At 42.7% G+C, this 25,901-nt stretch overlaps 1 protein-coding gene across 2 annotated transcripts in view; it reads right to left on the bottom strand.

The window, feature by feature from the left end:
• The window catches only part of LOC120845191 (metabotropic glutamate receptor 5), a 460,349-nt gene that overhangs the window by 205,016 nt on the left and 229,432 nt on the right, over window positions 1-25,901 (bottom strand). For both annotated transcript variants that reach the window (XM_040503389.2, XM_040503390.2), the window contains exons 4-5: window positions 21,783-22,100; window positions 20,205-20,394 (exon numbers count right to left, since the gene is read on the bottom strand). In XM_040503389.2, the coding sequence (XP_040359323.1) occupies window positions 20,205-20,394; window positions 21,783-22,100 (508 nt within the window). The remainder of the gene's footprint in view (window positions 1-20,204; window positions 20,395-21,782; window positions 22,101-25,901) is intronic.

The following is a 25,901-nucleotide window of genomic DNA, read 5'->3' on the forward strand; positions in this document are numbered from 1 at the left end:
TTACCAGATATTGTTTACGAAATACACTTCACAATATATATGTATAAGATGACGACACAACTCAGCTAAAAGCAATGAAATTTTCAAAATGTCACAACAGTTTTAGAATAATTCCTTTCGGACAATTTTTTATAGGAACACCGAGCGGCAATCAAACTGCTTGTTGTTCTAACCAAAAATTGTTTTCACTCAGTGCCGTATGCATGCGACTAATCATGCAGCAAGGAGTAATCGCAATTGTTCACCCTAATATATACGCACCTTCGCACTCCGATCGAATATGGCCCAAAATAGCGCTTGTCTAAATGAACATTTTCTTATACAGGAGAAGCTGGCATAGCCTGGCTGTTGAGGTTTGTTCTTGACAAGATGCCGCTCAATTTAATTTGCGAATGAGCATCACCCTTGCTAATTGATGACTTTAACGCGGTAGTGTTAAGGAGCTCATGTCGCAGAAAACCCGATGTCGGTGGCGTGACTAGAAAATCTTGGTTGGTCGATAGGGTGATGACGTCAGAGCTACATGCCCTCGCGCAAGAATTTCAAACAACCCACAATGCTCATGTGAAACGTAACATCACGCGTGTAATGAGAGTGATTAAAACATGACATGTAATGCGAATTAAAGTTCGTCGTATGTCTCAAATGATTTTACTTTTTAAAGTAATTTCTTTGCCTTAAAGAAAAAATTAAGAATTTTAGGTGGGATATGAACCCACGACCCTTCGATTGCGAGTCAGACCCTTTTGACTAGGCCACGCGAGTCACGCTTGTTAAGGCTATCGCGTTCCACTTTTATAGGCGAAGCTTAAGCGTCCTCCAAGGTTCTTTTTTGTTAAGTAAAACGAAATAGTATTTCACGTTCTACTCGACATGGCAGCTACTTAATTGGACACTTTCTGACGGTTTGCGTGCGTAATCGTCATAGTTCCGCCGCGCGCCCTTGTTTACTTTGTTTTTGTCCAGCCCACAGACACCATAAAAGTAATGTTCCCCACATAAAAGAGCAATAACAGACTTCTATATGCTTGAGAAGTTATATGTGTGAGGAACACATAGTTATTTAAATTACCTTCAAAATCAGGAATGTGTGTAAGGCTGTACCATATCGCTTACAACGTCGAGGATAGAAACGACGAAAAAGGTTGGCAGAACAATTTTAAGATAATTTGGGGGGCATTGCTTTAGGGTGGTCGGCCACTTATTTATGTTGTGAATTATTCAGTTAGTAATTAAATATATTTTTATAACGATCAATACATTTTACTTTATAAAGTTCCCGTAACCGCTTGAGACCGACGCAGAAGGACGATACTCGAAACTACGCGAGCTGTGGAGTCTGCATAAAAGTGTTTTTCTGTTTGCTGATTGGCAGTGTGAAACATCGGGTTGCAGGGTACATTAAAAAGGGCTCTGTGGTCACATAATAGATTGGAAGTCAAATACATGAAATGTTCAAAAATAGAGAGATAAATAATGTAATTTTTCTAAACAATCCCTTACTTAACGCCCTACTGCAAAAAGATATGCGTAAAAATGCACGCAATGAAATTTATAATTTTACATAAATAGGGCGAAGGACAGACAAAGATTCTTAAAATCTTAGTATAAATCACATTTTATCAGCTTCCATGAGCTCGAAACTTCGCCAAATACTGCCTCGGGAGGCTAATGTTATATTCGGTTTTACCTGCACTTGTTTTTGCCCTCACTTTAGAACCCTATGCTTGAATAGCCATGCGCGCTAACATTTCTCTAGGCTGCCATATATCATCGCGAGACTGCTATAAAAATTGCACAAATTTACAATTAGGACATGTATCGCTAGTTTTGCAGACAGCACATTTCACCAGAAAGCTTAACTGTTTCACATGGTATGCAAGTGACGTCATCACACTATATTCTGGTAGTCATTGTGATTTCTTCCTGCTGAGAAAATCGAATTCGATGGCGCAAAATGCATGCTGCATAACCTTCAAGCTCAGTGAAAGCCAAGTATTTTAAAATCACGTATTACTATTCTTAGTCGATCGTCGTGAGGAGCGGCGCGAGCGTCTGGAAAGACAAAAACGTGCTATTTGGCAAGAGCCTTTTGCACACAAAGTAGTTTCCGGGCTAGCGCTTTTTGATCTGCGCAAAAGATGCGGGGAAGAGGAACCTTTACAACACAGTCGGTTTTTAAAATTAACCCCCCTCTCCCCCACACACACGCACGCGCACACACACACACACACACACACTTCTTTTTACAGCGGAGCTATTAAGAGCTAGTTGCCCCAGTATCGTGTCCGTCAGCAAACAAATGACGACACTAAACTCTGGACAGCTACCGACATCTATAAGTGACGACAGCAACCAGACAACCGTCTTGCCGGTTATCTGGTTGCCGCCGTCGCGCATAGATGGCAGCAACCTCTCCAGCTTTTCCACTCTGGATTGCCGACTTGCGGCCGGCGGTTACTTTATTTCCACCATAGTGCAGCTTCGCTGGTCTTCCTTCTTCACCGGAGTGGAAAGGCTGATGGTATTTCTGAGAAATTGTCTCCTCCGTTCGTGTGTGCTAATTCGACAATTTTAGTTTTCACTTGTTAACAGCAACCCTTCACTGCTTTTATTTTGCACCCCGTGAAGTTTAAAGGGGTCATAAAACGATATCGGGTTGGAATGTTCATGACTTTGCAGAGGCGTACGTACTGGTCCTAGTCTGACCCAAGTATACTCGCAAAGGCCGCCACTGATTCAGAAGCTTCTTTTTCGCGATGAAATTGCGAGGCCAAAAATGAGACTATTTCTTTTAGTCTTGCCTTCGCAAAGATTGATGATGTAATTGTGGGATCAAACCCACCCGCCTGTCGACAGTCGAGGGCGGCTCATGGATTGGACAGGAGAACTGCGTGAGCACTGTACAACGGCTCGTAACAAGCAATGCCTCGGTGGACACTTGGGTAGTGGCTCGTGTCCAACCACTGCGGTAATGAGAATAGCCGAACCCTAAAGGCCGGTTCAGACACTTGCGTTTGAGTGCGTTTGACTGCGTTGCGCCGAGAACCGAAAGCGAGTCACCGACACAACTGTGCTTCATATGAAGCATGGAATCCAATTCAAGGAATCCTCTTGGCACGCGACATATGCAGCAGGGACGTCCTGGTTTCTCGCTGCCGCAACGCAGTCAAACGCAGTCAAACGCAACTGTCTGAACCAGGCTTAACAATGCCTGGAGCTCCCCAGCACGCGTTTTCTTCCTTTCCAACCCCAGCGCGGGGGTATGATTAACGTTGGCGGAATAAAGGCCGGTTCTCACATGCAGCGAAGCGCTGATGTAGCGCTCCTCGCGTGTCGTCAGCTACTTATCGTCTGCCATGAGCAGCAGTTTTGACGGTGCGATACAAAGCTGGTGAACGCTGCCGTCAGCACGCGCTTAGCGCGAGGTTAGCGCTATGCTTGTAGCGCTCCGCTGCTCGTATGAACGGGCCTTAAGACAGGCACCAGGCCACGTGGCCGCTTCTGGCTCCGAGTTGAGGGGATGAACGATGCTCATATTTCTCTAACTTTTTGGCGACTGCCGTTGCCTAGCTAAAAAGAAGCAAAGCCAAGTTCAATCAGTTATTAACGTTAGGGAGTGATCCTGAGTAGAATTTAGTGATGTATAGGAATATTTTTATAGCTTCTTTAAGAGAAATACAGAGGAGGTCGAAACTTGGGATAACTTGAGAACGACGCTCGTGTGAGACTTACAGCGACTGCCATGGTTCGGCTGTCCCTCTGAGGTCACTAAAATAATTTTTTTAAGTATTCCTTCCGTATACACATGTAGTTTTATCGAACGTCATATTAATAAGTCGCATTTAGTCATTTCAATATTTCTATTCTCGGCGACATCTTTCGGATGCAGTTCAGTAGCAACGAAAAAATGTTTGGGTGACTCAATAACGTAAAATTGGTCTTGCAACATTTTTTTGTACTTTCAATAAATACTGCTAAGAAGTAACCCCTGACGTTTATAGCTTGCAAAATTCTGCATTAGTTTTACTCTCCGCGCAATAGCAGATGCAAAAAAATAAAGGAAAAAGACAGCTGTCAATCCCCTCCTCAAGTCGCAATTTGAACAAGCGGCCACGTGATCTGACGCTAATTATATACCGTCAGTGTTCATCATAGTCATGCCCTAGGTGGCTAGGGTTTGAAAAGCAAAAGCTTGGGCTGAGCTTCAGATATTTTTAGAGTTGGGCTATTATCATATTTAATTGACATGACCCGAATGTTTGACCCGAATGTCAAGAACCCGTGCACTCGACTGGGTGTTATGAAAACCGCTTACGTCACATGTCTCGTGACTCGGTGCAAAATCGTGATGTCATCTTAAATCACGCTGTCAACAAGGCTAATGCATGTAGTGACTTCCTCAAATTAAATCGAGTTGGCGCAGTGAGTCACGTGACGCCACGAGGTCACGTGACATTACTTGACAACATGTATTGACACTATGACGTCACGTGACAACGTGACACATGGTTAATCATAGTGACAATACAAAAGCGCCACGAAAACCCACAATTGACCATACGTTGCAATTCTGTATAGGACAATTTGATCAATAGAAATACAGCCGCCAATTTTTTATTCCCATATGTTCATTTTGTGATACCAGCAAAAAATAAAATAATAAATTAACTTGAACCGTTTTGAACCAGTTACCGTTATATTTTTTTTTCGGTTAGGTTCCGGTTCAGTTCCAAGATGGCGGCGACGATTTCGGTTCGGTTCAGTTCCGGTTCGGCTAAAAATAACGGTTCTGTTCCGGTTTTCGGTTCGGTTCGGTTCCGGTTCGACACCCTGGGCGGAGCGTCCCGCGCCAATTAATCGCAGGTGCTCATGCGCTGCGTTGTCGAGTGGCTTAGAGGAAAGTAGGCAAAAAGGCGGAGACGCTCGCATATGTTCAACGCGTTGGTCACTACCTCGCAGCTCGTATTGCAATCGTGGCCCGTAAACCACGTGACCCCAATCGAGCACTTGGAAAAACTCTGTATTGCATGCTCTCAACGACGCGCCCTTGACGCTCCCGACATCTGTCGGCGGAAGATGCAACTAGGCCAGCACGGTAATTTTATTGTATGCAAACGCTGTCCTGAATTGCCCGAAACAGGTTTTTCTTCTGCTTTCTTGAACTGTGATTAGATTTTTTTATTAATAAAGTAGGCATGTATAGGAAAACCCCCACATATTCAACATAACGTCCCATCTTCGCATCAGCCTTACTTTCTCTACTTGTGTGCAAAGTCCAAGTCAAGAAGTAATTCATAGAAATACATATTTAATTAATAGACGTGCGAATGACGACGACCAACCTTCGCGATTTCGTATATTTAAATGTACGGATACATATGTCCAAAGCATATAACACATCTGTTTTATTGGATGTTTTAGACCAGTGGTTCTCAACCATTGATGTTTCGAGGACCCCTTGTGGATCGGTGGAGATGATGGGGGACCCCATTCGTGGTGAGGAGGGGAAGAAAAAAATGCTGAGGTAAATTTCGATAATTATTCAATAAATGAATATAACTAAGGGCTAGTCTGAAGTAGACCCGTCTCATTGACATAGACACAAGAAAACTCACCGGAAAATTTGAATGTTTCTTCTCAATCTGAAAAGAATACGACTTTTATTGCCGAGCTTGACTGATGAGGCGGTACTTCACGGACCCCCATTTGAGAACCACTGTTTTAGACCATACCGAAGGCTCTTCATACCAAACAAAAAATACATTTAAGAATGTTTTTTTTATTTACATTAAACTGTGAACTTTTAGAGTTTCCTTTTGCATTCAAACACCTTTTTTCGCTAAGATAATATTTTTGTTCATAAAAATATCTTTGTTGAATGGATATTTGCTTACGCTTTCATTTCATATATATGTCGGAACATTGATTGATACATAAGTTATCATCCTCCAAACCTGGTAAATTATAGCCAAAAGGGCCAGGTTCTGGTTTTTGTTTTTTTGGATAAAACTCAGTAGAAAGCTACACACTCTTTTATGAACACCCTGCGCTTTTAATATTATTTAAAAAGCCATGTAAAAGCTTTTTATTTTTTGTTATGCGGAAAGTATATTAGCGTGGCGAAGCTCCCAAATACGCGATCTGTGACGATTGCCGAAATCGTAAAATCTGTCTCTCGTCCTTTAGTGGTCAAAAGGTCAAAATATGACGCAAAAACGGTCTTCTTATACGTTTCAGCGAAGAATGTTTGCCCGGCATATATACACACAAACACACACACACACACACACACACACACACACATATATATATATATATATATATATATATATATTAGTTTTTTTAGATTCGACCCTTTTTTATTCAGGATTTGAAATAAAATCGCCCACATGTGCATAACTCTCCTAAAGGAGGTCTGGAAGGTTACGAAAAATGAATAAACACGTAAAGATACGTCTTGCTAGCAACCATTTTTTACGTATGAACCCTACCAACTAGTTACAAAGTAAAATACAGCTTGAGAACAAACAGTACTGCGGAAGTTCGCTTCGCTTGCAAAAAAAACCTACTTTGATATCCCCTTAACCAGTGGCTCGTTATGTGATAATCTGACTGGACACGGAAAAAACTTTACGTCATAATACGACCAAAGCAGTAAGCGTAAAGTCATCAATATGCGAGAAATCTGCATTTCTTCTTTATAGCTTTCTTAGGGAAGAAAGTCTGAATCAGTGCTTCATCAGGTTTGCGATTGTTGACCCCCGTCAGATTGCACGATAAAAAATTCCGCCCTTTAAGTGAAACAATTGTGAACGTTAGCTATAACTTCATTTTAATTCCTACCTCACTCGTGAAAGCAAAATATTGAGGTAAAGTTTAATCGTTGTATTTTTTTTTCTTTCTCTCTTCTGGAGTTACGTTTTTTGTATGTCCGAACCATGGCATGGCTTTCATCATCATGTGCCGTCTGTCCCACGCGGCCTACATCAAGTTCTAGAGGAATCTATACAACAAGTTAAACCAATTACTCTATAAATCTGAAGAATCTGAGCTACGAAAATGTTTATTGAAAGCATCTATACGAAATACGATATGAATGGATTTTGACGAGCGAAATGAAAAACGAAAAGGTCCAAACTTTACCTACAAACGCACAAGCGTGTAGTCAGTATGCAAAATACGGGGAAGAATAGCTCCCGCTAAAAGCGGGGGAGGAAAAAAAAGCAAGAGTCTGAGAAAAAAAAAAAGGAAATCGAGATAAAGACGTGAACAAATATTATGGGGAGAAGAAACCCAACGGAGATAGGTAGAGTCGACTGGAGAACTTTGGGGGAACAACAGCAAGCGAGGCTTGAAACAGGCGGGGTGTTCCCTCCAGGGACAGGGCACACGTTAGAAGAGAGTTATTACTCGAGAGACGACAGAGCTGACCCAACGCCAACGGAGTCTTGAGAGCAGACAGACGAAGCTGAAATTGGGTGGCAACGCGAGGAGGGCAAAGAAAGCAAAAAAGGAAGAGAAGGGGCTCGGTAGAAAGCGGCGGAATTCTCCGTCGATGGAAAGAGGTGTTGCTCCTTCGGGGAATCGAAGCAGGTAGTCTGAACAGGAATAAAGGAAGTCTATAGATGTGGAAAGAAGGAGCCTCAATGCGGGAGGTAATAGCAAGGAACAGCCATAAAGCCTTATAAACAACCCCCCCCCCCCTCCCATTCTCTCTGCCTGGTCAATGCCGTACTTTGTTACTGTTTGCTATAGGGGGAGTCCGATTTCGCTTGCTTAGTCTGTGTTGTCGCGGCGAAGGCCCGATTGGAGTGGTTTTCTCGGAGGTTCGGGATTCGGGAAGCGTACGGCAGGCGCGTAGAAACGCAACATTACCATCAACATTTCCGCTCTAAATTAGTGCGAAACTGTTTCATTATGCGAATGAAAAGTTGTATAACGCGAGTTTAGAATCAAGCCAAGGAGTTAATAAGCGAAAAAGTATGTCATCACGTAAAAGGGTGCAGCCATAAGTGTGTCTAGGTAAGGAAAGGTCGACCACCTCATTCGCTGCACCAAAGAAACGGAAAATTGACGCATTTTCTATTGGTGAGCTTAAAGATGGAAGTGCCACTACGGGCGCTTGCCGGGAAAACTTCCGGTAGAGTGGGTTCATAATGTCCTACTGGCTACTTAAAGTACAGAAAGTACAAAATTTTTCTTCGGAAGACATATTACGGAAGTCATGTGAACAAGAGATTTACACTCTGGTGAGTATTCCATACACAAATTAATTCCAACGCGAATAATAAACGGCTCCACAAAATCTGTACAAAGCTTTGTTTAGTGGGCAATTGGTGACGACGCTCAAGTCCACAAAAGGTTGCTGACCAGATGTACTTTCCGCAGGTGCAAGTCGCGCATTTTGTTTGCAGCTCTGGTGTGCCGAGGCATTTAAGGCCTGTTCACACATGCAGCGGAGCGCTACAAGCATAGCACTGACTTCGCGCTAAGCGCGTGCTGACGGGAGCGTTCACCAGCTTTGTTTTGCACCGACGAAACGGTTGCTCATGGCAGACGACAAGTAGCTGACGACACGTGAGGAGCGCTACATCAGCGCTTCACTGCATGTGATAACCAGCCTTTAAAGGCCGGTTCAGACGCTTGCGATGGAGTGCTTTTGATTGCGTTGCGTCGAGAACCGAAAGCGAGTCACCGGCACATCTGTGCTTCGTATGAAGCGTGGAATCCAATTAAAAAAAACATCTTGGTACGCGATATAAGCAGAAGGGATGTCCTGGTTTCTCGCAGCCGCAACGCAGTCAAACGCAGTCAAACGCAACTGTCTGAACCAGGCTTAATAGTAAAAACATAAACGCTTTACATTTCTCGGGTTTGACACAGAGGGTGCAGCCGACGAGCAGGAGATTAAACTTTCAAAAGACATTCATGTTGCACGAGGGCTGGTGCAGTTTAAGGATTTCAGCTTACTTTTGAGCCTTGCCTATGAGCTGTAACGGTCGCGCCTACCTTGCTACAGGTGACACATGCCTAAATAACAATGGAATGGCTTTTTTTTTCTTGCCCTTCACCGAGAGTAGCCACCCAACAAACACGCTTATCTTACTGACGCAACAACAGTTTCGCATCTCCTCGTCCCCAGTGACCAATGTATGATTCATGGGTTTACATAACGTGATTATGTATTTCTGGACGCACGCAAACGAACGTATCAAAGAAGTGACCAAAATAAATGACGACACTAGTTACAGCTTTTTATCATAGTATGTACGCAATTACAGGCCATCAAAAATTTGTAATTTTGGGCGTCGGGCCAGCTCGATTCAAATGTGCAAGCTAACCAAGTATCTTTCACTATTACTTAACAGACGCATTAAATTTTGAAGTTTCCAACTATGCAGGAAAGAAGTACGCACAAGCGCCCCTCGTTAGGTACGCTGAACAGGATACGTCTAAAAAAAAGTGTTCCCACGCAGACTCCGACATACTGTAGGAACATAGCCCTGACAATTAGAATAGAATATTTCAGACATACATGTGTCTGGGGGCTGCAGTAAAAGAAGGTAAAACGCCCTCTTATGTGGCCGCCAGCCCCCCCCCCCCCCCCCTTCCCCCTTTCCCTACAGTAGTCAACAAAAACAACATCCAATAATTAAGCAAAAAAGTTAAAATAAACGTAGACATATGTGAACCATTGCGACCAATATCATCAAGATATACATATGAACATAAGTAATTCGTCACAATAAAATTCAAGTAATAGAAGAAAACAAAACAAAAAATTGTGAAAAAAAACAAGAGGAAACTGCATTTAATGACACTTCATAACACCATGAAAGGAAGACATAATGAAGGCACTATATTTACAATGAGTACACATAAAGGTTGTATTTCGTAAAATAATTTATAAGGTACTGGATCAGCTTCAAGGAAATATGTTTGGGCTTTTTATCTGAACGTGGTAGATTGTTCTACACTGCTTTTCTATTTGTACAGCGCTTGGGTGTTTATTTAGTAGGATAGGAATTTGGTAATCCAGTTTTTAAGTTTCATACTTAGTTCTAACACTTGGTTTTGCATAATTGGTACGCCTGAGATCGCATTCCGCAGGTTTATGAAGATAAGTGTCCCAGAAATATGTCTGATGATGCTTGATCTAATCAAAAATGATGATCTACAATTTATGTGAGAGGACATGTTCTATTGGTAATAACTTGTATTTTTCGACTGAGGGTGCTGTATGTTCAATGCAGCCTAAATTGTCAATAACCATTTCAGCCTTCTTTTGTAAAACAAATATTTTTTCACTCTGTTTTTGTTGTTGTTACCCACACTAAAAGACGATATTGTAACCTAGAATATACAAGAGTGTAGTACAGTCCTAGTTTGAGCCTGTTTGGTAGTAATTCCCTAGATTGGCGGCAGCATTCCAATTGAACGTTAGATGTTACATTTTAGGTTATTTACATTATTTGTTAAACTTAAAAATTCCTCAAACCATACTTCAAGAAACTTGTGTGCCGTGGTGGACTCTATTGTTGAATTTAGAAAGTCAATATGTGGTTTATACTGCAACTGTTTGTTCTTTGGTCTAAATATTACATATTTCTTCTTTGTGTTTAATTCTAGCTGATTAGACTTCTCTAACCATACAGATCGTTTTCTTAAGCCAGCTATCTGTAGTTTCTCCGAGGTCTCGCAGATTATCTCCGGAAAAGAAGACGTTAGTATCATCAGCATACAATACAATATTGAGAGTAAGCGGCACGTTAACAATATCATTTATACAGACGGTGGTTTAAAAGCGCAAAGTACTATGAAGAGAAGAAGGGGACAGGACAGAGCGCTTAGGGAATAAGAAATATTGGGAATAAGACATATTGGGAATAAGAAAGATTCAATGGTACAAGGATGGAACCTCGTGGAACACCGTACTGTATGCGGGAAATCCGCGATCTAAAACCATTCAGCACAGTAAATTAAGTTCTATCAAATAAACAGTTCTTGATAAGGTCAAGAGCTATTCCCCTTACTCCATACCATGGTAATAACCCTATAAGAATTCCATGCTTTATAGAATTGAACGCTTTGCGAAAGTCTAAAAATGTACCTAGCGTATAAAGGCGAGGCTCCATATTACTGATTATTTTTCCTTTATATTCAACAGAGCCGATTCTGTGGATTTTCCCTTCTGAAATCCATACTGACAATGCGTGATGATATTTTTGTCAAATAAACATTTATAAAACCTGCTGTTTATCACTTTTTCAGCGAAGTAACCCATGGTTCCTTGGATTTACTGTGCTTCTTGTAATGAACAAGAAGGAACCCTGCATCATAATGTCCTCTTATCTTGACTACAATGTTGACATATACCTTATCAGAGTCCAGTTCGGATAAAACGTCGTCCCAGTTATCACTTGAAACGAGAGGGTAAAACTCCTCATTCTTTTGATTGGTCGCATCGCGATATGTTATGTTCTCATGTGGGTTTAATCTCTTGCTTCCTGGGTAGTCTTAGTATATAAAAAAGAATATAGGAAAATAGTCACTTTAGTCTACTGAAAATACACCCGCATACGCGTCATCAGTTTGGCAGTTGGTTATACAAAGATCAACGAACGTTTCTGTATGTGATGTTATCCTAGTAGGCACATTAATCAAGTTTTTACAACCGAAAGACTGGAATATTTCAAGAAGTTCAACATTCGAGGGGTCTTCAGACATCAGATCTACGTTCAAGTCACCTACTATGACAATTTTCAAGTTAACCGCTGTAATATGATCTAATAAATGTGTAATGAAATCAAGAAAAACTGCAATGGGATTGGAATAACAGTGTTCCGTGAGCAAACGTATGAGCGTGGACAAAGCTACTTTAACTTATTAAACATGCATGATCACGTACACGGAGCAATTCAAAACAATAAGAAGAATATAATTAAACCAGAAAATTCAACAAGAGCTTGTTGTGCGCGGAAAAAGGATGAAGTCAATAAAATAAATTATAATTAAAGTGAGCATCTTGGTTAGGAACAATGGCAAACGTCTTGAACAAGGGTAAAGAAGCACAAAGGACAGGAGGACGCCATCATTAAAGCATTTCAGTTTCCGCCGTGAGCCCCAAATACTTCTCTATATTCGACATCACGTTCGAGCATGATCTTGCTTACCCTCGTCCCCCCCCCCCCCCCCCTTTTTTTTTTTTGTGCGTGTGCATATGTGAGTGCTCCCTCTACTGTGTGCTGGCTGGAGCCACTCGGAAAGAGATATCAAGGGCGGAAATTGCGCGGGCAACAGGCTGGCGCTTTTTCCTCTGGCGCATCTCGAGAGCTCGAGTGGGACGGCGGGGGTTGTCGCTCGGACTGCTTGCAAAGAGCGCTTGCCACCTTTTTTTATTTTTTCGTGAGAGCGGGGAAGAGAATTTTGCGCTCGAAGGGCGGAAACGGGCGTCTGCAGCAGCAGTCGAAAAGACAACAACCACAAAACGCAAACGCAGAAAGAAAAACAAGTAGAAAACAACGGGAACACGTTGTTGTGCCTTGTATTTCGCCGCTTGTCGTCGTTGGGCTTGTATTTCGCCGCTTGTCATCGCTGTTAGTTCGTTTTTTTGTGTTTTTGTTTTTTAGGGGGAACGCAAACGTTAACGTTGTTTCGTTTGCCTGCCGTCTTTTTCTGACGAAAAGGAGGACACGATAAAAAATGAAGAAGTTCCTTCGTTCCGCTACGAGTGTTCGTCGTTTCCTCCATTATTTCGCGCGGAGCTTTTTACGTTGTTTCTTGAATACTCCAGAGAGCAATGAAAGTTCCTTCAAACTCCTCTCTCATAGTACCGCGGCGCGAAGGCTTGAGAGGAAATAAATCGATCGTTATTTACGAGCTTTTTTGGGTTGCAGTGTATTTCGGATGCGAAGGGTTTAGCCACGAGAAAGTGTACAAGCCGCTCTATTGAGTTCCGCCAGAAACACTCTTTATCGGGGGAAAGAGCGCGTAGCCTTTGCTGTGGAGTGCAGATTTGCGAATCGTGGACGGTAGCAGAAGAATGAGCTTGAACCACTTTTTGAACGAAGATGTGGGAGTGATTAATTAACTCTTAGTTTAATCAATGGATACTTTTAAGTTTCTAACAGTTTAATCAATGACGTCTTAAATATTGCAATCCTTCATAAGGCGGAAGGGAGGCCTGATTAAAACTAATGTACAAGAATGTGCTACAATATAAATACAAAATACTTCTGCAAAAAAAGAAAGAAGTTGCAAATTTCTTTTAGAATATTTTTGGAGATATTCTGGATAATTCGGATATTTGGATGCAATTGGTTTATCAGATATACCATCAGTAGGGCGCGTCATGACAAGTGGCTGGTCGCGGACCGTCTCCAGAACTTGACAAAATGTGAACAAGGCTGCTCTGTGGCGACGGCGTTGAAAAAAAAAGAAGTAAAACAGGTAGTAGCTTAACGTTGAGCCGGAACTTAGAACTGCGTGTCCAAGCACAACCCTTGCTTTCAGGAACTGTGCTCCAACAGACAAGTCCGTTTAGCCGTAAGGAGCAATCATACCTGCTGTCATACATTTTTTTTCGCCTTTGCGTTTATATTTAAATTCGTGGACAGCTTTACGTGACGTTTCAGGAAAATGTGAAGGGTGCCCTTGCACAGCTTTGATCGGTGCCCAAGATTCTCGAGAGCCAAAGCGCCCATAGCTTTGACTGCGTAATCCCAGAAATTTCCCCACGAGTATGGCCCAGATGCTTCCCTTGTGGCAGAGAGTTGAGACCTCTCGAGTGTGTGAAGTTGTTTCTTTTTCTTGTTACAGCGTAATATAATTATTCATATTACTCACTTTAAGAAGGCGGTATTGCTCTCGCTATATTTGGTGTTTGTGTCAGTTCGCCCTTTTAATTATTTTGCTCAGTTGCGAGCAGACTTGTAGCGTACGCATTACAAGTAATCAAATTACATGTAATTAATTACCTTTTGGAGTAATTTTGTAATCAGTTGATTACTTTTATTAGGCAGTAATCGCAAGATTAATCAGATTATACTTTTTGAAGTAATAAAAATTACTTCAAACTGTTACTACTTTTCCACTGGACCCCCCCCCCCCCCTTCCCTCTCTCCCTCCCCCCGCACACAGCTTTTTTTTTTTTTTTCTGAAATGACAAAAAATAAAATTTGCTTCTTCTTTGGAACAGAAATATAAATGGCGGATTTGAAGGAAACGAGGTCAATTCCTTTGTATGTACAGTTTCTGTGGAATGTCCGTTTCTTTTTTCTTTTTTTTTTTCGAGCTGGGACTGGGATTTGGAAGCCCCAGGAAAGCCCAAGTGCATGACAAAGGCCATTCAGGGCGAAGTTTGAGGGAGCAGAATGTAGCTTTCAGTGATGTGATTGGCCTAACCCATTTTGGAGCACCTTTCGGAGCAGCCAAAACAGTGTTTTGGAGCAGAAAAAGTAGCTTTTGGAGCAGCCAAGACAGTGTTTCAGAGCAGCGAAAGTGCCTTTTGGAGCAGATATTCCTATAAAAATAAAAATAATCGTTTTAAGTGCTGTACAAATGAAGGGCACTTTGTGTTGGGACCTGTGTAGTGTTCTAACGTGACGTGTTGTGACGGAACTCGCTGCGTGTGTTTTTACTGCTGAGACATCCCACAAGTGCACAGTGCTGTAGGCGTTGCCCAGCAATTCCGAAAAACCGCTTGCCACCGTTTTACTGGTTCCTGGCGTATCAGATTTTCGTAAAAAGTAAGCGAGCGTAAAACAACGGATTGCAAGCGTCCCGGCTGGTGCCTCTGCCGTGCAATCAAGGTCGCAGACACGTGAGGGCAACTTCAGGAGCCTTGCAGTTGCGCGCGCTGCGTCGCGCGAGCGGAGACAACAGCTGTTCGATCAAAACCGAAACCATGTCACTCCGCTCCATCGCAAACCGATTCCCGAAATGGTATGCAAAATGTAACTGTCGAGCATACGACGAAAAAAAGTCCAGTGGCGCGTTATTGTGAGGCAGGCCAACAAGGTACAAGCTAAACACACAAAAAAAGCAAAAAGAACCAGAGCGCATCGATGCAAGACATCGCAAGCCAGAGTCAAAAAGTTCTTGGATTGCTTTGGCTTTCTGCAACGACTGAACTCGAGACAAACAAGTGCGCTGTGCGGGTTCAGCGCAGACAATGCCTTCTTTGCTTTAGGTCACTTCTCTTCACCAACTTTCTTATCTCGGCAGATTTTTCACGTACCGGGGTCCCTCTCGAAAGAAAGCCCACTGAAAGAAACCTAGGTAATTAATACTTCGACACAGCAGTCTTTGAGTTGAAGGATTTTTGTAGTAAAGTATGATTTAAACAAGAACAGGAATGTTGATGAACATGCAGCGGTACTTAGTTTCATTTTATAGAAAGCGCCATATTTGCAGCGACGGGAGGACGGCAACACCCGACGTCGCGCGACCACGGTGACTAGAAGGCAGGGACCAAATATAGTTTTCCAACGGCTGTTGCATTCAGGAGCGAGTGCTTCAGTTCACAAAAAAAAAGTTCCCGCCGAACAAAAAAGCGGTTTCGTTTCACAGCATGACGGCAAGGCTAGTATCCAAAACGCTATAGCGTCGGATCCTCCGCACACATCCGCGTCTATCGTTAAAAATAATAAAAAAAAAAAAGCGAGACGAGACTGACGAGACGACGAGTGCGCGAAACGCCAGATGGCGGGAAAACCACGCAGGACCGGAAGGACGATTGATACAGGGTACTTTGTGTTGGTCGGCCGCTTGCGCCACATAACACAGGCATGCTCAATTACGGTGCTCAGAATAGTTTCGGTTTTGAAAGGAGACTGAAATTGGTCTTTTGGCGCAGGCTTGGCGCAGATTACCCATATTTTGGCAAAATGTAGCGGGATGTAGCAGGGTTAGCCCCTTGGCGCAGTTTGGCGCAATTGGCGCAGCAATCACATCACTGAGCTTTGTAAGTCCTTCGTTCAAACTAGCCCTCTCACGCACGCACACATAGAAATAAAATAAATCCTGCTTACGGTACCTAATTGCCGCCCATAAGAGAAGCAGAACCGAAGAATGTCTAGAGCGGATGCAAAATATAACAAAGCCAGTTCAGATACAGGTCAAGATCCCGTATTTCCCCTACGTGGGCTTTGTGACAAGCAAGGATCGAGGTTGGAAGTAGTTTATTGTTATGAGCGCTAAAGACGTAAGTCTTCCACAATAAAGTAATCGGAAAAGTAACGGTTACTTCTCTAAGTAATGTCCAGTTACTTTTGCTGTCAATTAATCAAGTAATCTAATCGAATAATTTTTAGCCAAAAGTAATAGTAATTGTAAGTGATTACTTCTTCAGTAACGTGTACAAGACTGGTTGCGAGTGTTTGTTGTGAACGTGTATACCAGTTCAACTGCACATTTACTTTGGTAAAAAAGTGGTCACTCATGTAACAGTTTAGATTTCTGCAATTTATCGCCGAAAGGTAAGCTGCCTGTCAAAAAATGATGAACACATTTTCATCTTAAAAGTATTTTCTTTTCGTGGAGTTAACAGCACTGAGTGTTCGAAAACAAAACCACTTACTTTGTCTTTTCTTGTTTAAGTAAACGTCGTCAGGGACGAATTTTGTGTTTTGTTCCTTATTTAGGATGATGCACCCAAGAAAACAAACAAAATAATTTACTTTAAACAAAAATCTAATTGATTTGTGTTAAGGTTTTGATTGACATTCCCCCTTCTGTTGTTTTTCACAAAGCTTGTACACTTTGTTTTGGAATAATCTGGTTACATGGGGAGGGATGACACTTACCTACAAACATTACAGTTTCGACGAAACGATCGACCAATAAGCAAATTTCGGAAAATTCGGGTATAGTGCAACAAAAAAGTCAGCAGAACTTTGTAATAATCTTATTATTTCCGTACGCCACATGACTTTTTTTTTGTCTCTTTTGTGCCGTTCTACTCACTGAAACATTAAAATGTATAAAATTGACATGATTCTAATCATCGACTTCCATTACTTCTGAGAGTCCCTTCATAATGTAGGAGATGTTTAAGAAAGAAACACTACTATTTAAAACTCGCTTACGCGAAAATGAAAGGGACACCTCACAAACACAAATGTTTGTAACGAGAAAAAATACTGGGGCTTTTTAAGTGCGGGTATGCAGATAGTTTAGGAGCCCGTTTTTTATATGTGCTAAGTTAAAATACAGTCTATCGCGTCGCAAATGGAATTCCACCTAACTTTAAGGACTTGTTCGTAGAAAGCTGTGGAAATTATGTAGGTTATGTTTTACCACTCAGGCAAAACTAAATATATGTAAATTATACCACCTCGTTGTATTTTGTGTTTCGTCGTCCCATTACTTGTCATTTGCAGCTTGTATGAAACAGAAGAACAGAAGGACTAACTTCAAACAAATTTAACACGCGCGTACTTGGCTTTATTCCCAAAGAAACTCCCAAAAACTCATTTCCTTATAGTAAAACAGCATTTTTTTTGTGTGCTTTTTTCAATTAGTATGAAAAGAGCTTTATTATTAAAAGAAGCCACAGAAGCAAGTGATGCATCGTATTATTTTCACGAATGAACTCTTCGCGCACCAGCATTTTATATATTCTTCTCTATGTTTCACAATGGAACAAAGCAGCCAGTTTTTGTGACTCTGTAAGATTAAGATAATAAAAGGAGACCATAAAAACCCGGAGAAAAAAAATGGAGACAAACGGAAGCTTAGTCCGGGTCACTACTTGCATTGAAGTTTTTCGCGCCGCGTGCGATCGCACAAAGGGGAGCTTCAGAAAAAAAAAAACAAAAAAAAAACCGATGAGTCGACGGCATTAAAGAGGACGTGCAATTGTCTCCCATTTTCTGAACTTATTTCAATCCGACGGCGAGATTTCGTACTCCACCATTGTGTTTCCAAATGTATGTGAATTAAAAAAAAATATTACCATGGTCAGCTTCAAGAATGCAAGACGTGGTAAGTCCCGAGCTTGTTATGACCACTCCGCAGCCGGCGAGATTCCGACGTTAGCCGTAACTAACGTCAAAGGACGAATCACAGAGCAAGACCGTAAACATACAAATTCACGCCCTGAATTTCTTAAGTTGTGAATGATGAAACGTGCTCTCCATTAATGTGCTTAACCATTTTTTACAGTATAAAAAGGCGAGCGTGTAAGTTTTTCAAACAACGCAGGAGATCCAAAAAATCTCAAATAACATTTCGACGCTCTACGCATAGGTATTTATTCAGGAGGTTAAAGTGTAAAGAGTCGCTGGAGTAGAATCAACACTTTCTTAACAACAAACGACTTGTGTTCTAACTGACTGAACAGGAGCGCTAACCGAGCTCTGATGCAGAAATCGTGTCCATTTTGTTTCTCAGCGTGGCCCTCTTCAGGTAACGCCGAAAATTCAGCCCAACGGCTTCATAATCTAGGGGAGATGGGTAGAGGCCGCCTAGATCTGACCAACGGAAGGTGTTGAAGCCTGACTGGCGGTGCCTTTGTTTATCCGTAAACAACTCAGAGGCCAACCAGGCTTGTATTTGTGATGCATGCCGTCACGCATGCGGTATTTAGATATTATTTTCAACCAGACACGTCTCCGCACCAACCTCTAAAACCGGCGTTGGCCGTTTTTGCTGCTCCTAACAAAATGGTGAAGCACCGAGCATTCTTTTGGCCTGAGCGACGCCATTCTGCCATGGGAGCACGCTGGTTTCACTTGAAGAGCCGCGTCTCTACTGCAGCGATTTTGTTTTATGATCAACTTGTATTTCTTATGAAGTTCGGCATGCGCTGCTTCTCAACGAAGATTGCATTTCTTTTTCGTCGATGTTCACTGGCCTTTATTCATAATTCGTTCCACAGAGGTAGGTTATTGGTTCTTTATAGCTAAACGATTAGCAAGCAGCCTTGGCTAAGCTCTTAGTTTTTCTTGTCCTGTTTCTTTCTTTCGGTACTAGAGATTATTAAAGCGGGGGGGGTTGCAATAATTTTAAGATTAAAATAATTCGCATCTTGTTATTTTTACGTTGTTCATCGTGCCCTGGAGAATAGAGAAAACGTCTCCTTGATTAAATGATGTCGCGATTCCGCTGCATAATCGCAAAGCAAAAGTCGAGCTTTTTCTTCCACCTGCAGCCGCGAGCGGGAACCGAAGGAACTACGGCGCGAAGCTTACGTGACCTCGCTCGGCTTTAAGCTACAGCATAACGCCCGCTAATGTCAGCAGAGAGAGGGAGAGCAAGCATCCTCCGAGAGAGCGCACGGGGACCTACAAGGCACCCCAAATTGCGCCACTAGGAGTGCGACCAGGTGTGACCCTGAAGACTGGGAGTGAGTTGAGGGGTGCCAGAAATGCCAATATTTATCTCTTCTTTTTTCTTTTAACACAACAACTAAGACATACAGGCGAAATCGGTTTTCTGTTCTTTAGAAAGTGTCAGACGGCAACTTCCACAAATTTTTGACCGAAGTCCGGAAATCGTTGCACAGCCCCTTTAACAAAGTAATCAAGGTACGCAATGAAATATCCTCGCAAGCCGTGAGCGATCACCGCCATTTTCTTCTGAGACATGGTGGCGTCGACCAGTATGATCACTTTCATATTTTTCATAAATTAATGAATGAATAAAGTAATGTGTGTGTGTGTGTGCGTGCGTGCGTGCGCGCGAGTGCGTGTGTGTGTGCCTGTGTGTGTGTGTGCCTGTGTGTGTGTGCGCGTGTGTGCGCGTGTGTGCGTATGTGTTGTGAGGGGAGGAGGGGTAATAACCAGACCATAACAATCACGATCGTTTACCTAGACAACAAAACCTTGACATCGAACATTCTAGATGACGGATGTCCCATCTAAACGCAAGCCGGTATAATTTGCATATTGTAGCGGCATGCTGTGCGCGGAAAGCACCCTCTCAGTTTGATTGGATGGGATAATAGGGTTCTTCCTTCCACCACTTCCGACCGCATAGGTGTTGTCGACAACAAGACGAAAAAATGAAAACGAAATTTCTCACATGCTGATATCATTCGTCGAAAACGTGAGTTGCGAAGAGAAATGAGATGTGGAGGTGCTCAAAGACTATATTTATGCAACTGATTTGGGATCGAATGACTTGAGTAGATAGAAGTACGAAGCTAAAAATTATGATGGTTTATAAAAAAAAAAAAGCGAGCAAATAGGCGTACTCACCTTCGGTGTTCACGGTGGAGATGTATGTCCAATTGTACATGAGCAGGGCGTCGACCATCATTTGCGATTGGTACTGGTCCGAAGGGACCACGCGCAGAAAGTACTTGAAGAACTGCTTGTTGCTCAGCTGGCGGGAGGTGGCCGAGTAGCCTATCTGCGGAATGTTAAACAGCTGCAGCAGGTTCTGCACCTGCGCAAGCGTAAAAAAAAAAAAAAAAGTTAACGTCGATTGTGTAGCGCAAGTCACGTGGTCTCTTTTACAGCCCGAGATTGAAGCCCTACAAAATGGCTTGCTTGCACGATTACTGAGGCACTGGAAGTACTTTTTCATAAATCAAGCGCTGGAGCCTGAACCACCTGCTATTTAACGCAGAGCTTTGAATATAACGTAAAGCTGCAAATCAAACTTCCGTACATTCGTCAACGTACAACGAACGTCCAATGTAAAATCTAAGATTGCACACATTAAAAAAAAATTAAAAGAGCTTCCTAATTTGTATTAGAAAAAAGAAATTTACCTTTTCTAAAAAGTGTTTTGCTTCGTGAATAGTTATTCATTGTAGCAGGTGTCACACCGATAAACCAAATGAACGCCTTAATAAAGACTTCACCATGAACGTTCAGGCTGTTCCCACGCTTACGACTTCAAAGGAAACTTTAGGTAACGGTCTGCACGCCAGTAGGCGATGTAGGTAAAATCTTTTTGTGACAGTACAAAACAAATGTCCGAACATGGTTAACGGTTCGCACAAAAAGACAGGGAGAAAGAAAATAAACAACAGGCAAGCGCGTTTCTTTTTTGTTTTTGTTTTTGTTTTAGAAGCACGTTTACGAATTTTTTTTTTCTGTCACTGTTATTTTGTCCGCAAATTCAATTATGTTTAATCAGTACTAACGCGCCTCCTTGACCAGCATACTGCAGAAAAATTCATTCTTTCAAGCGGATATGTAATTTTTCCAATGCCTGATAATATGCTTGCGTTTAGGAGCGCCTCGAATTTGTTGCTGACAGTGCAACTCTTATACAGTGCACATCGTCGCCAATAGTTCTTATATTAACCTTTTTTTCCTCATCCAGTGCGTGTGTCCTCTTTATTCTCTTACCCGTAATTGCACTTACTACAATTTCTTTCCACTAAACAACGGTAGAAACAGCTAAATCTAGCAAGAAGTATTATAGTTCGGCAACAATCACCAAATGGAAGGTGTAGCACCAACAACTCCAAGATAACAAAACCATAGTGCTGGATGTCAAATCCTACGTTGCCTACGTGAGGCGATCTCGAGGACGCACATATTAAACACGAGTGCTGCGTCGGCATTCGGCTGGGACTCGAGCTCAATCAGTTAGGACACCCAGACCCTGTACCCATGTGCATCCGTGCCACATGTTAGCGTCGTAAGGGGACGTTTATAGTTCAGCCCTCGTGCCCTGCTTTCCGGGAGGTGTTGCAATAAGGGAAAAGAGGAAAAAAAGGGTGTTCCCCGTGAAAAGGCGAAACTGGCTAGATGAGAAACTGGCTCCCCGGGAAGAGGAGGTTCGCGCCACGTCTCCGTACACGGGATCTTTAGGCGTACCTGGATGGTGACTGCCGAGGAGCCCGGTCCTATGACGCCGACCAGATTCTTGATGCGTCTGGACGGCGGTCCCCGACTGGGGCAGTTGGCCGGCACCTCGCCGCCGGTGACGTTTACGCCCCACCCGTGGTGGTCCTGGGCGCTGATGGCGTCCCGAATGAACTCGATGCTCTGTTCCAGGGCCGTGGGCGAGTACCAGCACGAGTCCCTGATCTCGATGCCCAGCGTCACGTTGGGCAGCAGCGTGTCGCTCCGGTTGATGTCGTCGATGGTCTGTAGGGACGCCTCCACACGTTGGATGCCGTAATGCTCGCGCACCTGCGGACGCGCGCGAAGAAGAAAACGAGAGCGAAACGTCACGTGCGAGGGTCACATGAATGCTACAAATCAAGGATAATGAACTGCTTTCAAATGTCTAATGCCTCTTGGGGCGCGTGTTTCATAGCCTGCTTTGAAGTGCTATGGTTACATCCCAATAGTATCTGTGCCACAAAAGCCTAACTTACTCAAGTTCACTGGTCGTCAGATGAACTGTTGAGAGGCTTCAACAATACCAACTTAAGCAGGTATACCTACTGTACTCCTCGTCACATTAGGGTAAAGCAAAGAAGCTTGGCGCATTATTTTTGCGCTAGGCAACGTAGTTCTTATAAAATTTGGTTGTCGAGAGAAGAAACGATGATTCTGGCGTTTGAAATGTATAGGTCTTGATTAAGTTACATAAATAAAATCTAAGGTGCACCTACATATGCCTTAATTAGGGATGTGAATGGGATTTTTACAAACGTTCTGGGAGGAGCCGCACTTTTTTTTTTCTAATGTGGTTTATGAGTTAAGTAAGTGTATAAACACATCGACCTTTTTATTCTTTTTTTTTATTATCTTAATTCTCTGAATTGTTGTCTCAAACCTGGAAAGAGCGCTCAAGTATCATAGGCACTCGACTGATTTGGTAGCTGTCCACGATCAATGCCCGCGCGTCTATTTTTCCATAGCTCGCGCCTACGTCCAATCACGGCGAACTATGAAAGCGGTCTAGCCAATGGCGAGGCACTGCAACTGTTTTTCCCGACGGAGCAGTTATGATGGGAGACTCTGTCCAACCCCACCTGGAGCGATCAACAGCTTGTGAACAGTCTCCTCTTCCTCCACGTAACGCATCACGCTCGGATGACACCAAATCAGCAATTGGGTCAAAGCCCGATGCCAAACGTCATTCGACGCACTAACCGGACACGAGGTCCAACCGAAAGCCGACGCAGAAACCTGCGCCTCCACTTGTATCTTCATTCAACTTCCCTTTGACGACGCCGAGCCCTACTAAGCCCGGCAAATCAAGCGGGGACAAAGGAGCCGAGGGAGTTGGCGCGAATACGAAGAGTGCGGGTGACGAATTCTACGAGCACTACTAGCACACCGATTAGTGTTCTCCCTGTCTTTAGATACCATCTAGCCGTTCGTTTCAACCGACGGCTACTCCGCCTCGAAAGTAGTCTTGAATGATTCGTGAGTAATGTTATTAACGCGGTGTTATTATCACAGCCAGAATTGCAGCTCAATTGCTCTCATGTGGCACAGCCATGACAAACCCGCGGCCGCAGGAGGTTCTGTGCCTGCGGAGTCGGATTTATAAATCCCAGATTGCGCAAGGAGGAACCGACAACTGTTCAAAAACACACAAGAACCTTTGTTTACGGCGCATGAAGATCGAATCGTTCGTACGTTGTACGGCTGTTAAACTAAACACACATGCGGACAGAACCATGCGTAGTATGTGTGCATCATCATGACTCTGCATAGACGTCGGCCGAGGGTTCGTTGGAATGGCAGAACAATCGAAGAAATATTTTTCCCAGTGCTGTAGGCATCACCGAAAAAAAAATGGAACGAAATACGTTAGTCATTACGGGCAAATGAAAGAAACGCCTCGCCGACGTACTTTTTCATTAAAATAAAATGAATATTTTAACGTTACCGCTACCGATAGCAGGTAACGCACATTACCTTTGCGTTACCTTTGGACGGCATCTATCCCCACTGCCTGCCATTCACAGCAACAGCGTTTTTGATACTGGCACAAAGGCCGTGGGCGTTGGGGGTTTCCTAAAGTGAGTGTGTTTGCGTGCAGAAAGAGAGGCAAAAGCTTGAAGGTACTTTTTATATGAGGGCAAGAATTTATAACTTGGCTCCTAAAACCACAATTTTTTTTTTAAGTCTTGTAAAGAAGAAACGGGTAACCTGACTACGTCATCCGTTGCTCGAAATAAGGGATGTAAGTACGTTTTCTGTTAGCCTTAAAAAATGTAACCAGTACGTTACTACGTTACAGAAAGAAGCAACGCGCTACCGGTAACGCTATTACTTGTAACGTCTTAATGCCAAAATCGTTTTAACTCAATGAACACGCTACTTAAATCGCTCATCTCCAAGCTTACAGTTGGTCGGTGGTCATCTTGTTATCACCAAAAATTAAAAAAAGAAACTTACAGCCCGGTATGATTGGAAGATTGATGCGTGAATAGTTTAAGAGCAGATAAAAAAAGCCAAACAAATATACTATTTCTTGCGTTTTATTTTCTATAATTTCAGCTAATGTAGATTTTTTTTTACTAAAACTATGAGGCGTTTACAATGCCAGAACCAATGATTATAAAGTAGAAAACCGAGCAAAGTTTTTATTCGGCACGATAGTATTCGATTCCACGAAAATTCTCCTTGTTGAAATCGTCGCTGCCATCTCTGTTGCTGGTCAATATTCTTACGCGTAGTTTGTTTACGTTTGAGATCGTCAAACTGACCTGAATTGCACTGTATACTTGGCAAGTTTTTTTGTTTTTTATACATCTTATCAGTGTTTATTAGTTAGATGGTTTATGGGCTATTCTTGAGCATTATTAAATTGTTATTTTAATTAAATTTTTAATCAGTATGATAATTCTGCACCAAATTGTTTTACAAGGTCCCTAGTATTGCCAATCGTAAAATGCAAAGAAAATACGTGAAACGACTATATGGCGAATTTTAGGCTTCTTCATTCAATTTTAACGTAATTTCTTTAAACAAACGGCGCCAGGTAATGCTGTATCCCACAGCTCTTTCAGGACAAAGTTATTCAGAGCGCGAAGGTAGCCTCATGTACGGGCATGGACGCGTGCTTTGTATTCTGTCGTCAGTGCCATGTGTGCTGCGTGTTTTGATATCCAACAATATTAATAGCCGTGCAATATCTAAAAATAGCGTCTTAAATTTACGCCGCAAATGCCGCGTCCTTGAAACTGACGAATAAATATTTATATATCAAGTTACATATCAAATTAATGGGCATTTCCCGCATTTAATTATGGTTAGCTTCGTTGTAAAAATATGCTGTTTCGAGTTACACTGATTCAACTAGGATAAAATACTCCCGTTAAAATTTTTGAAACACTCGAGTACACACAAGAAGCTGAAACGCTCTATTCATTTTCGTTTTTGTTCCAGTGATGAGCATAAAGCACAGTCTACACTTTTTTTACAGTCGGCGACCCTGTAGTACTTCACCAGTTGCCATCACTGGCCATCGGTGTGTGAAGGGCCATTAAGCATCGTCCCCTTCCGTAACTCAAAGCCCGGCGCAAAAGTGAGAAAAAACTACAGCTATTGGCTCGCAGGTCACTGCTGAGAAGGGAAGTACCCGCTTCATTGAACTAGAGAGCTAGCGAGCAGACCTGTAAGCCCACGACGGCATGCCTTTAATGCCTATGGTTCGCCGGACCACTGATGACGGCGATTTTCGTTGCCAGGTCGACAATGGGTAGAAGGGCCCTGCGGGAATGGGCTGACGGGGGTTCTCCTAAAATGACGACGCATTAGTCGACTCGCAGAAGCGTTTATTCCGCCCCGTGAGTGTGAGAGCACGCCAAAATTGCACCCGCACATTCTTTCGCTACATCCGAAATGGCTTGGATTTGAAAAGGACTCCACTCGTTCGTATGAATGGGAACGAAAGAAAAGAAAGTTCTCAGAAATAAAGTACAGAACTAAAACTTGGCGTTTAGAGCCTTTCCAAAGACCAGTGCCATCTGGTGGGTGACTGGAACACCAGTTTCGCTTTCCACAAACTAATGGCGATCATGACAC

This window comes from Ixodes scapularis, unplaced genomic scaffold (genome assembly GCF_016920785.2).
Source record: "Ixodes scapularis isolate PalLabHiFi unplaced genomic scaffold, ASM1692078v2 PGA_scaffold2__306_contigs__length_199485367, whole genome shotgun sequence".
NCBI lineage: Eukaryota > Metazoa > Arthropoda > Arachnida > Ixodida > Ixodidae > Ixodes > Ixodes scapularis.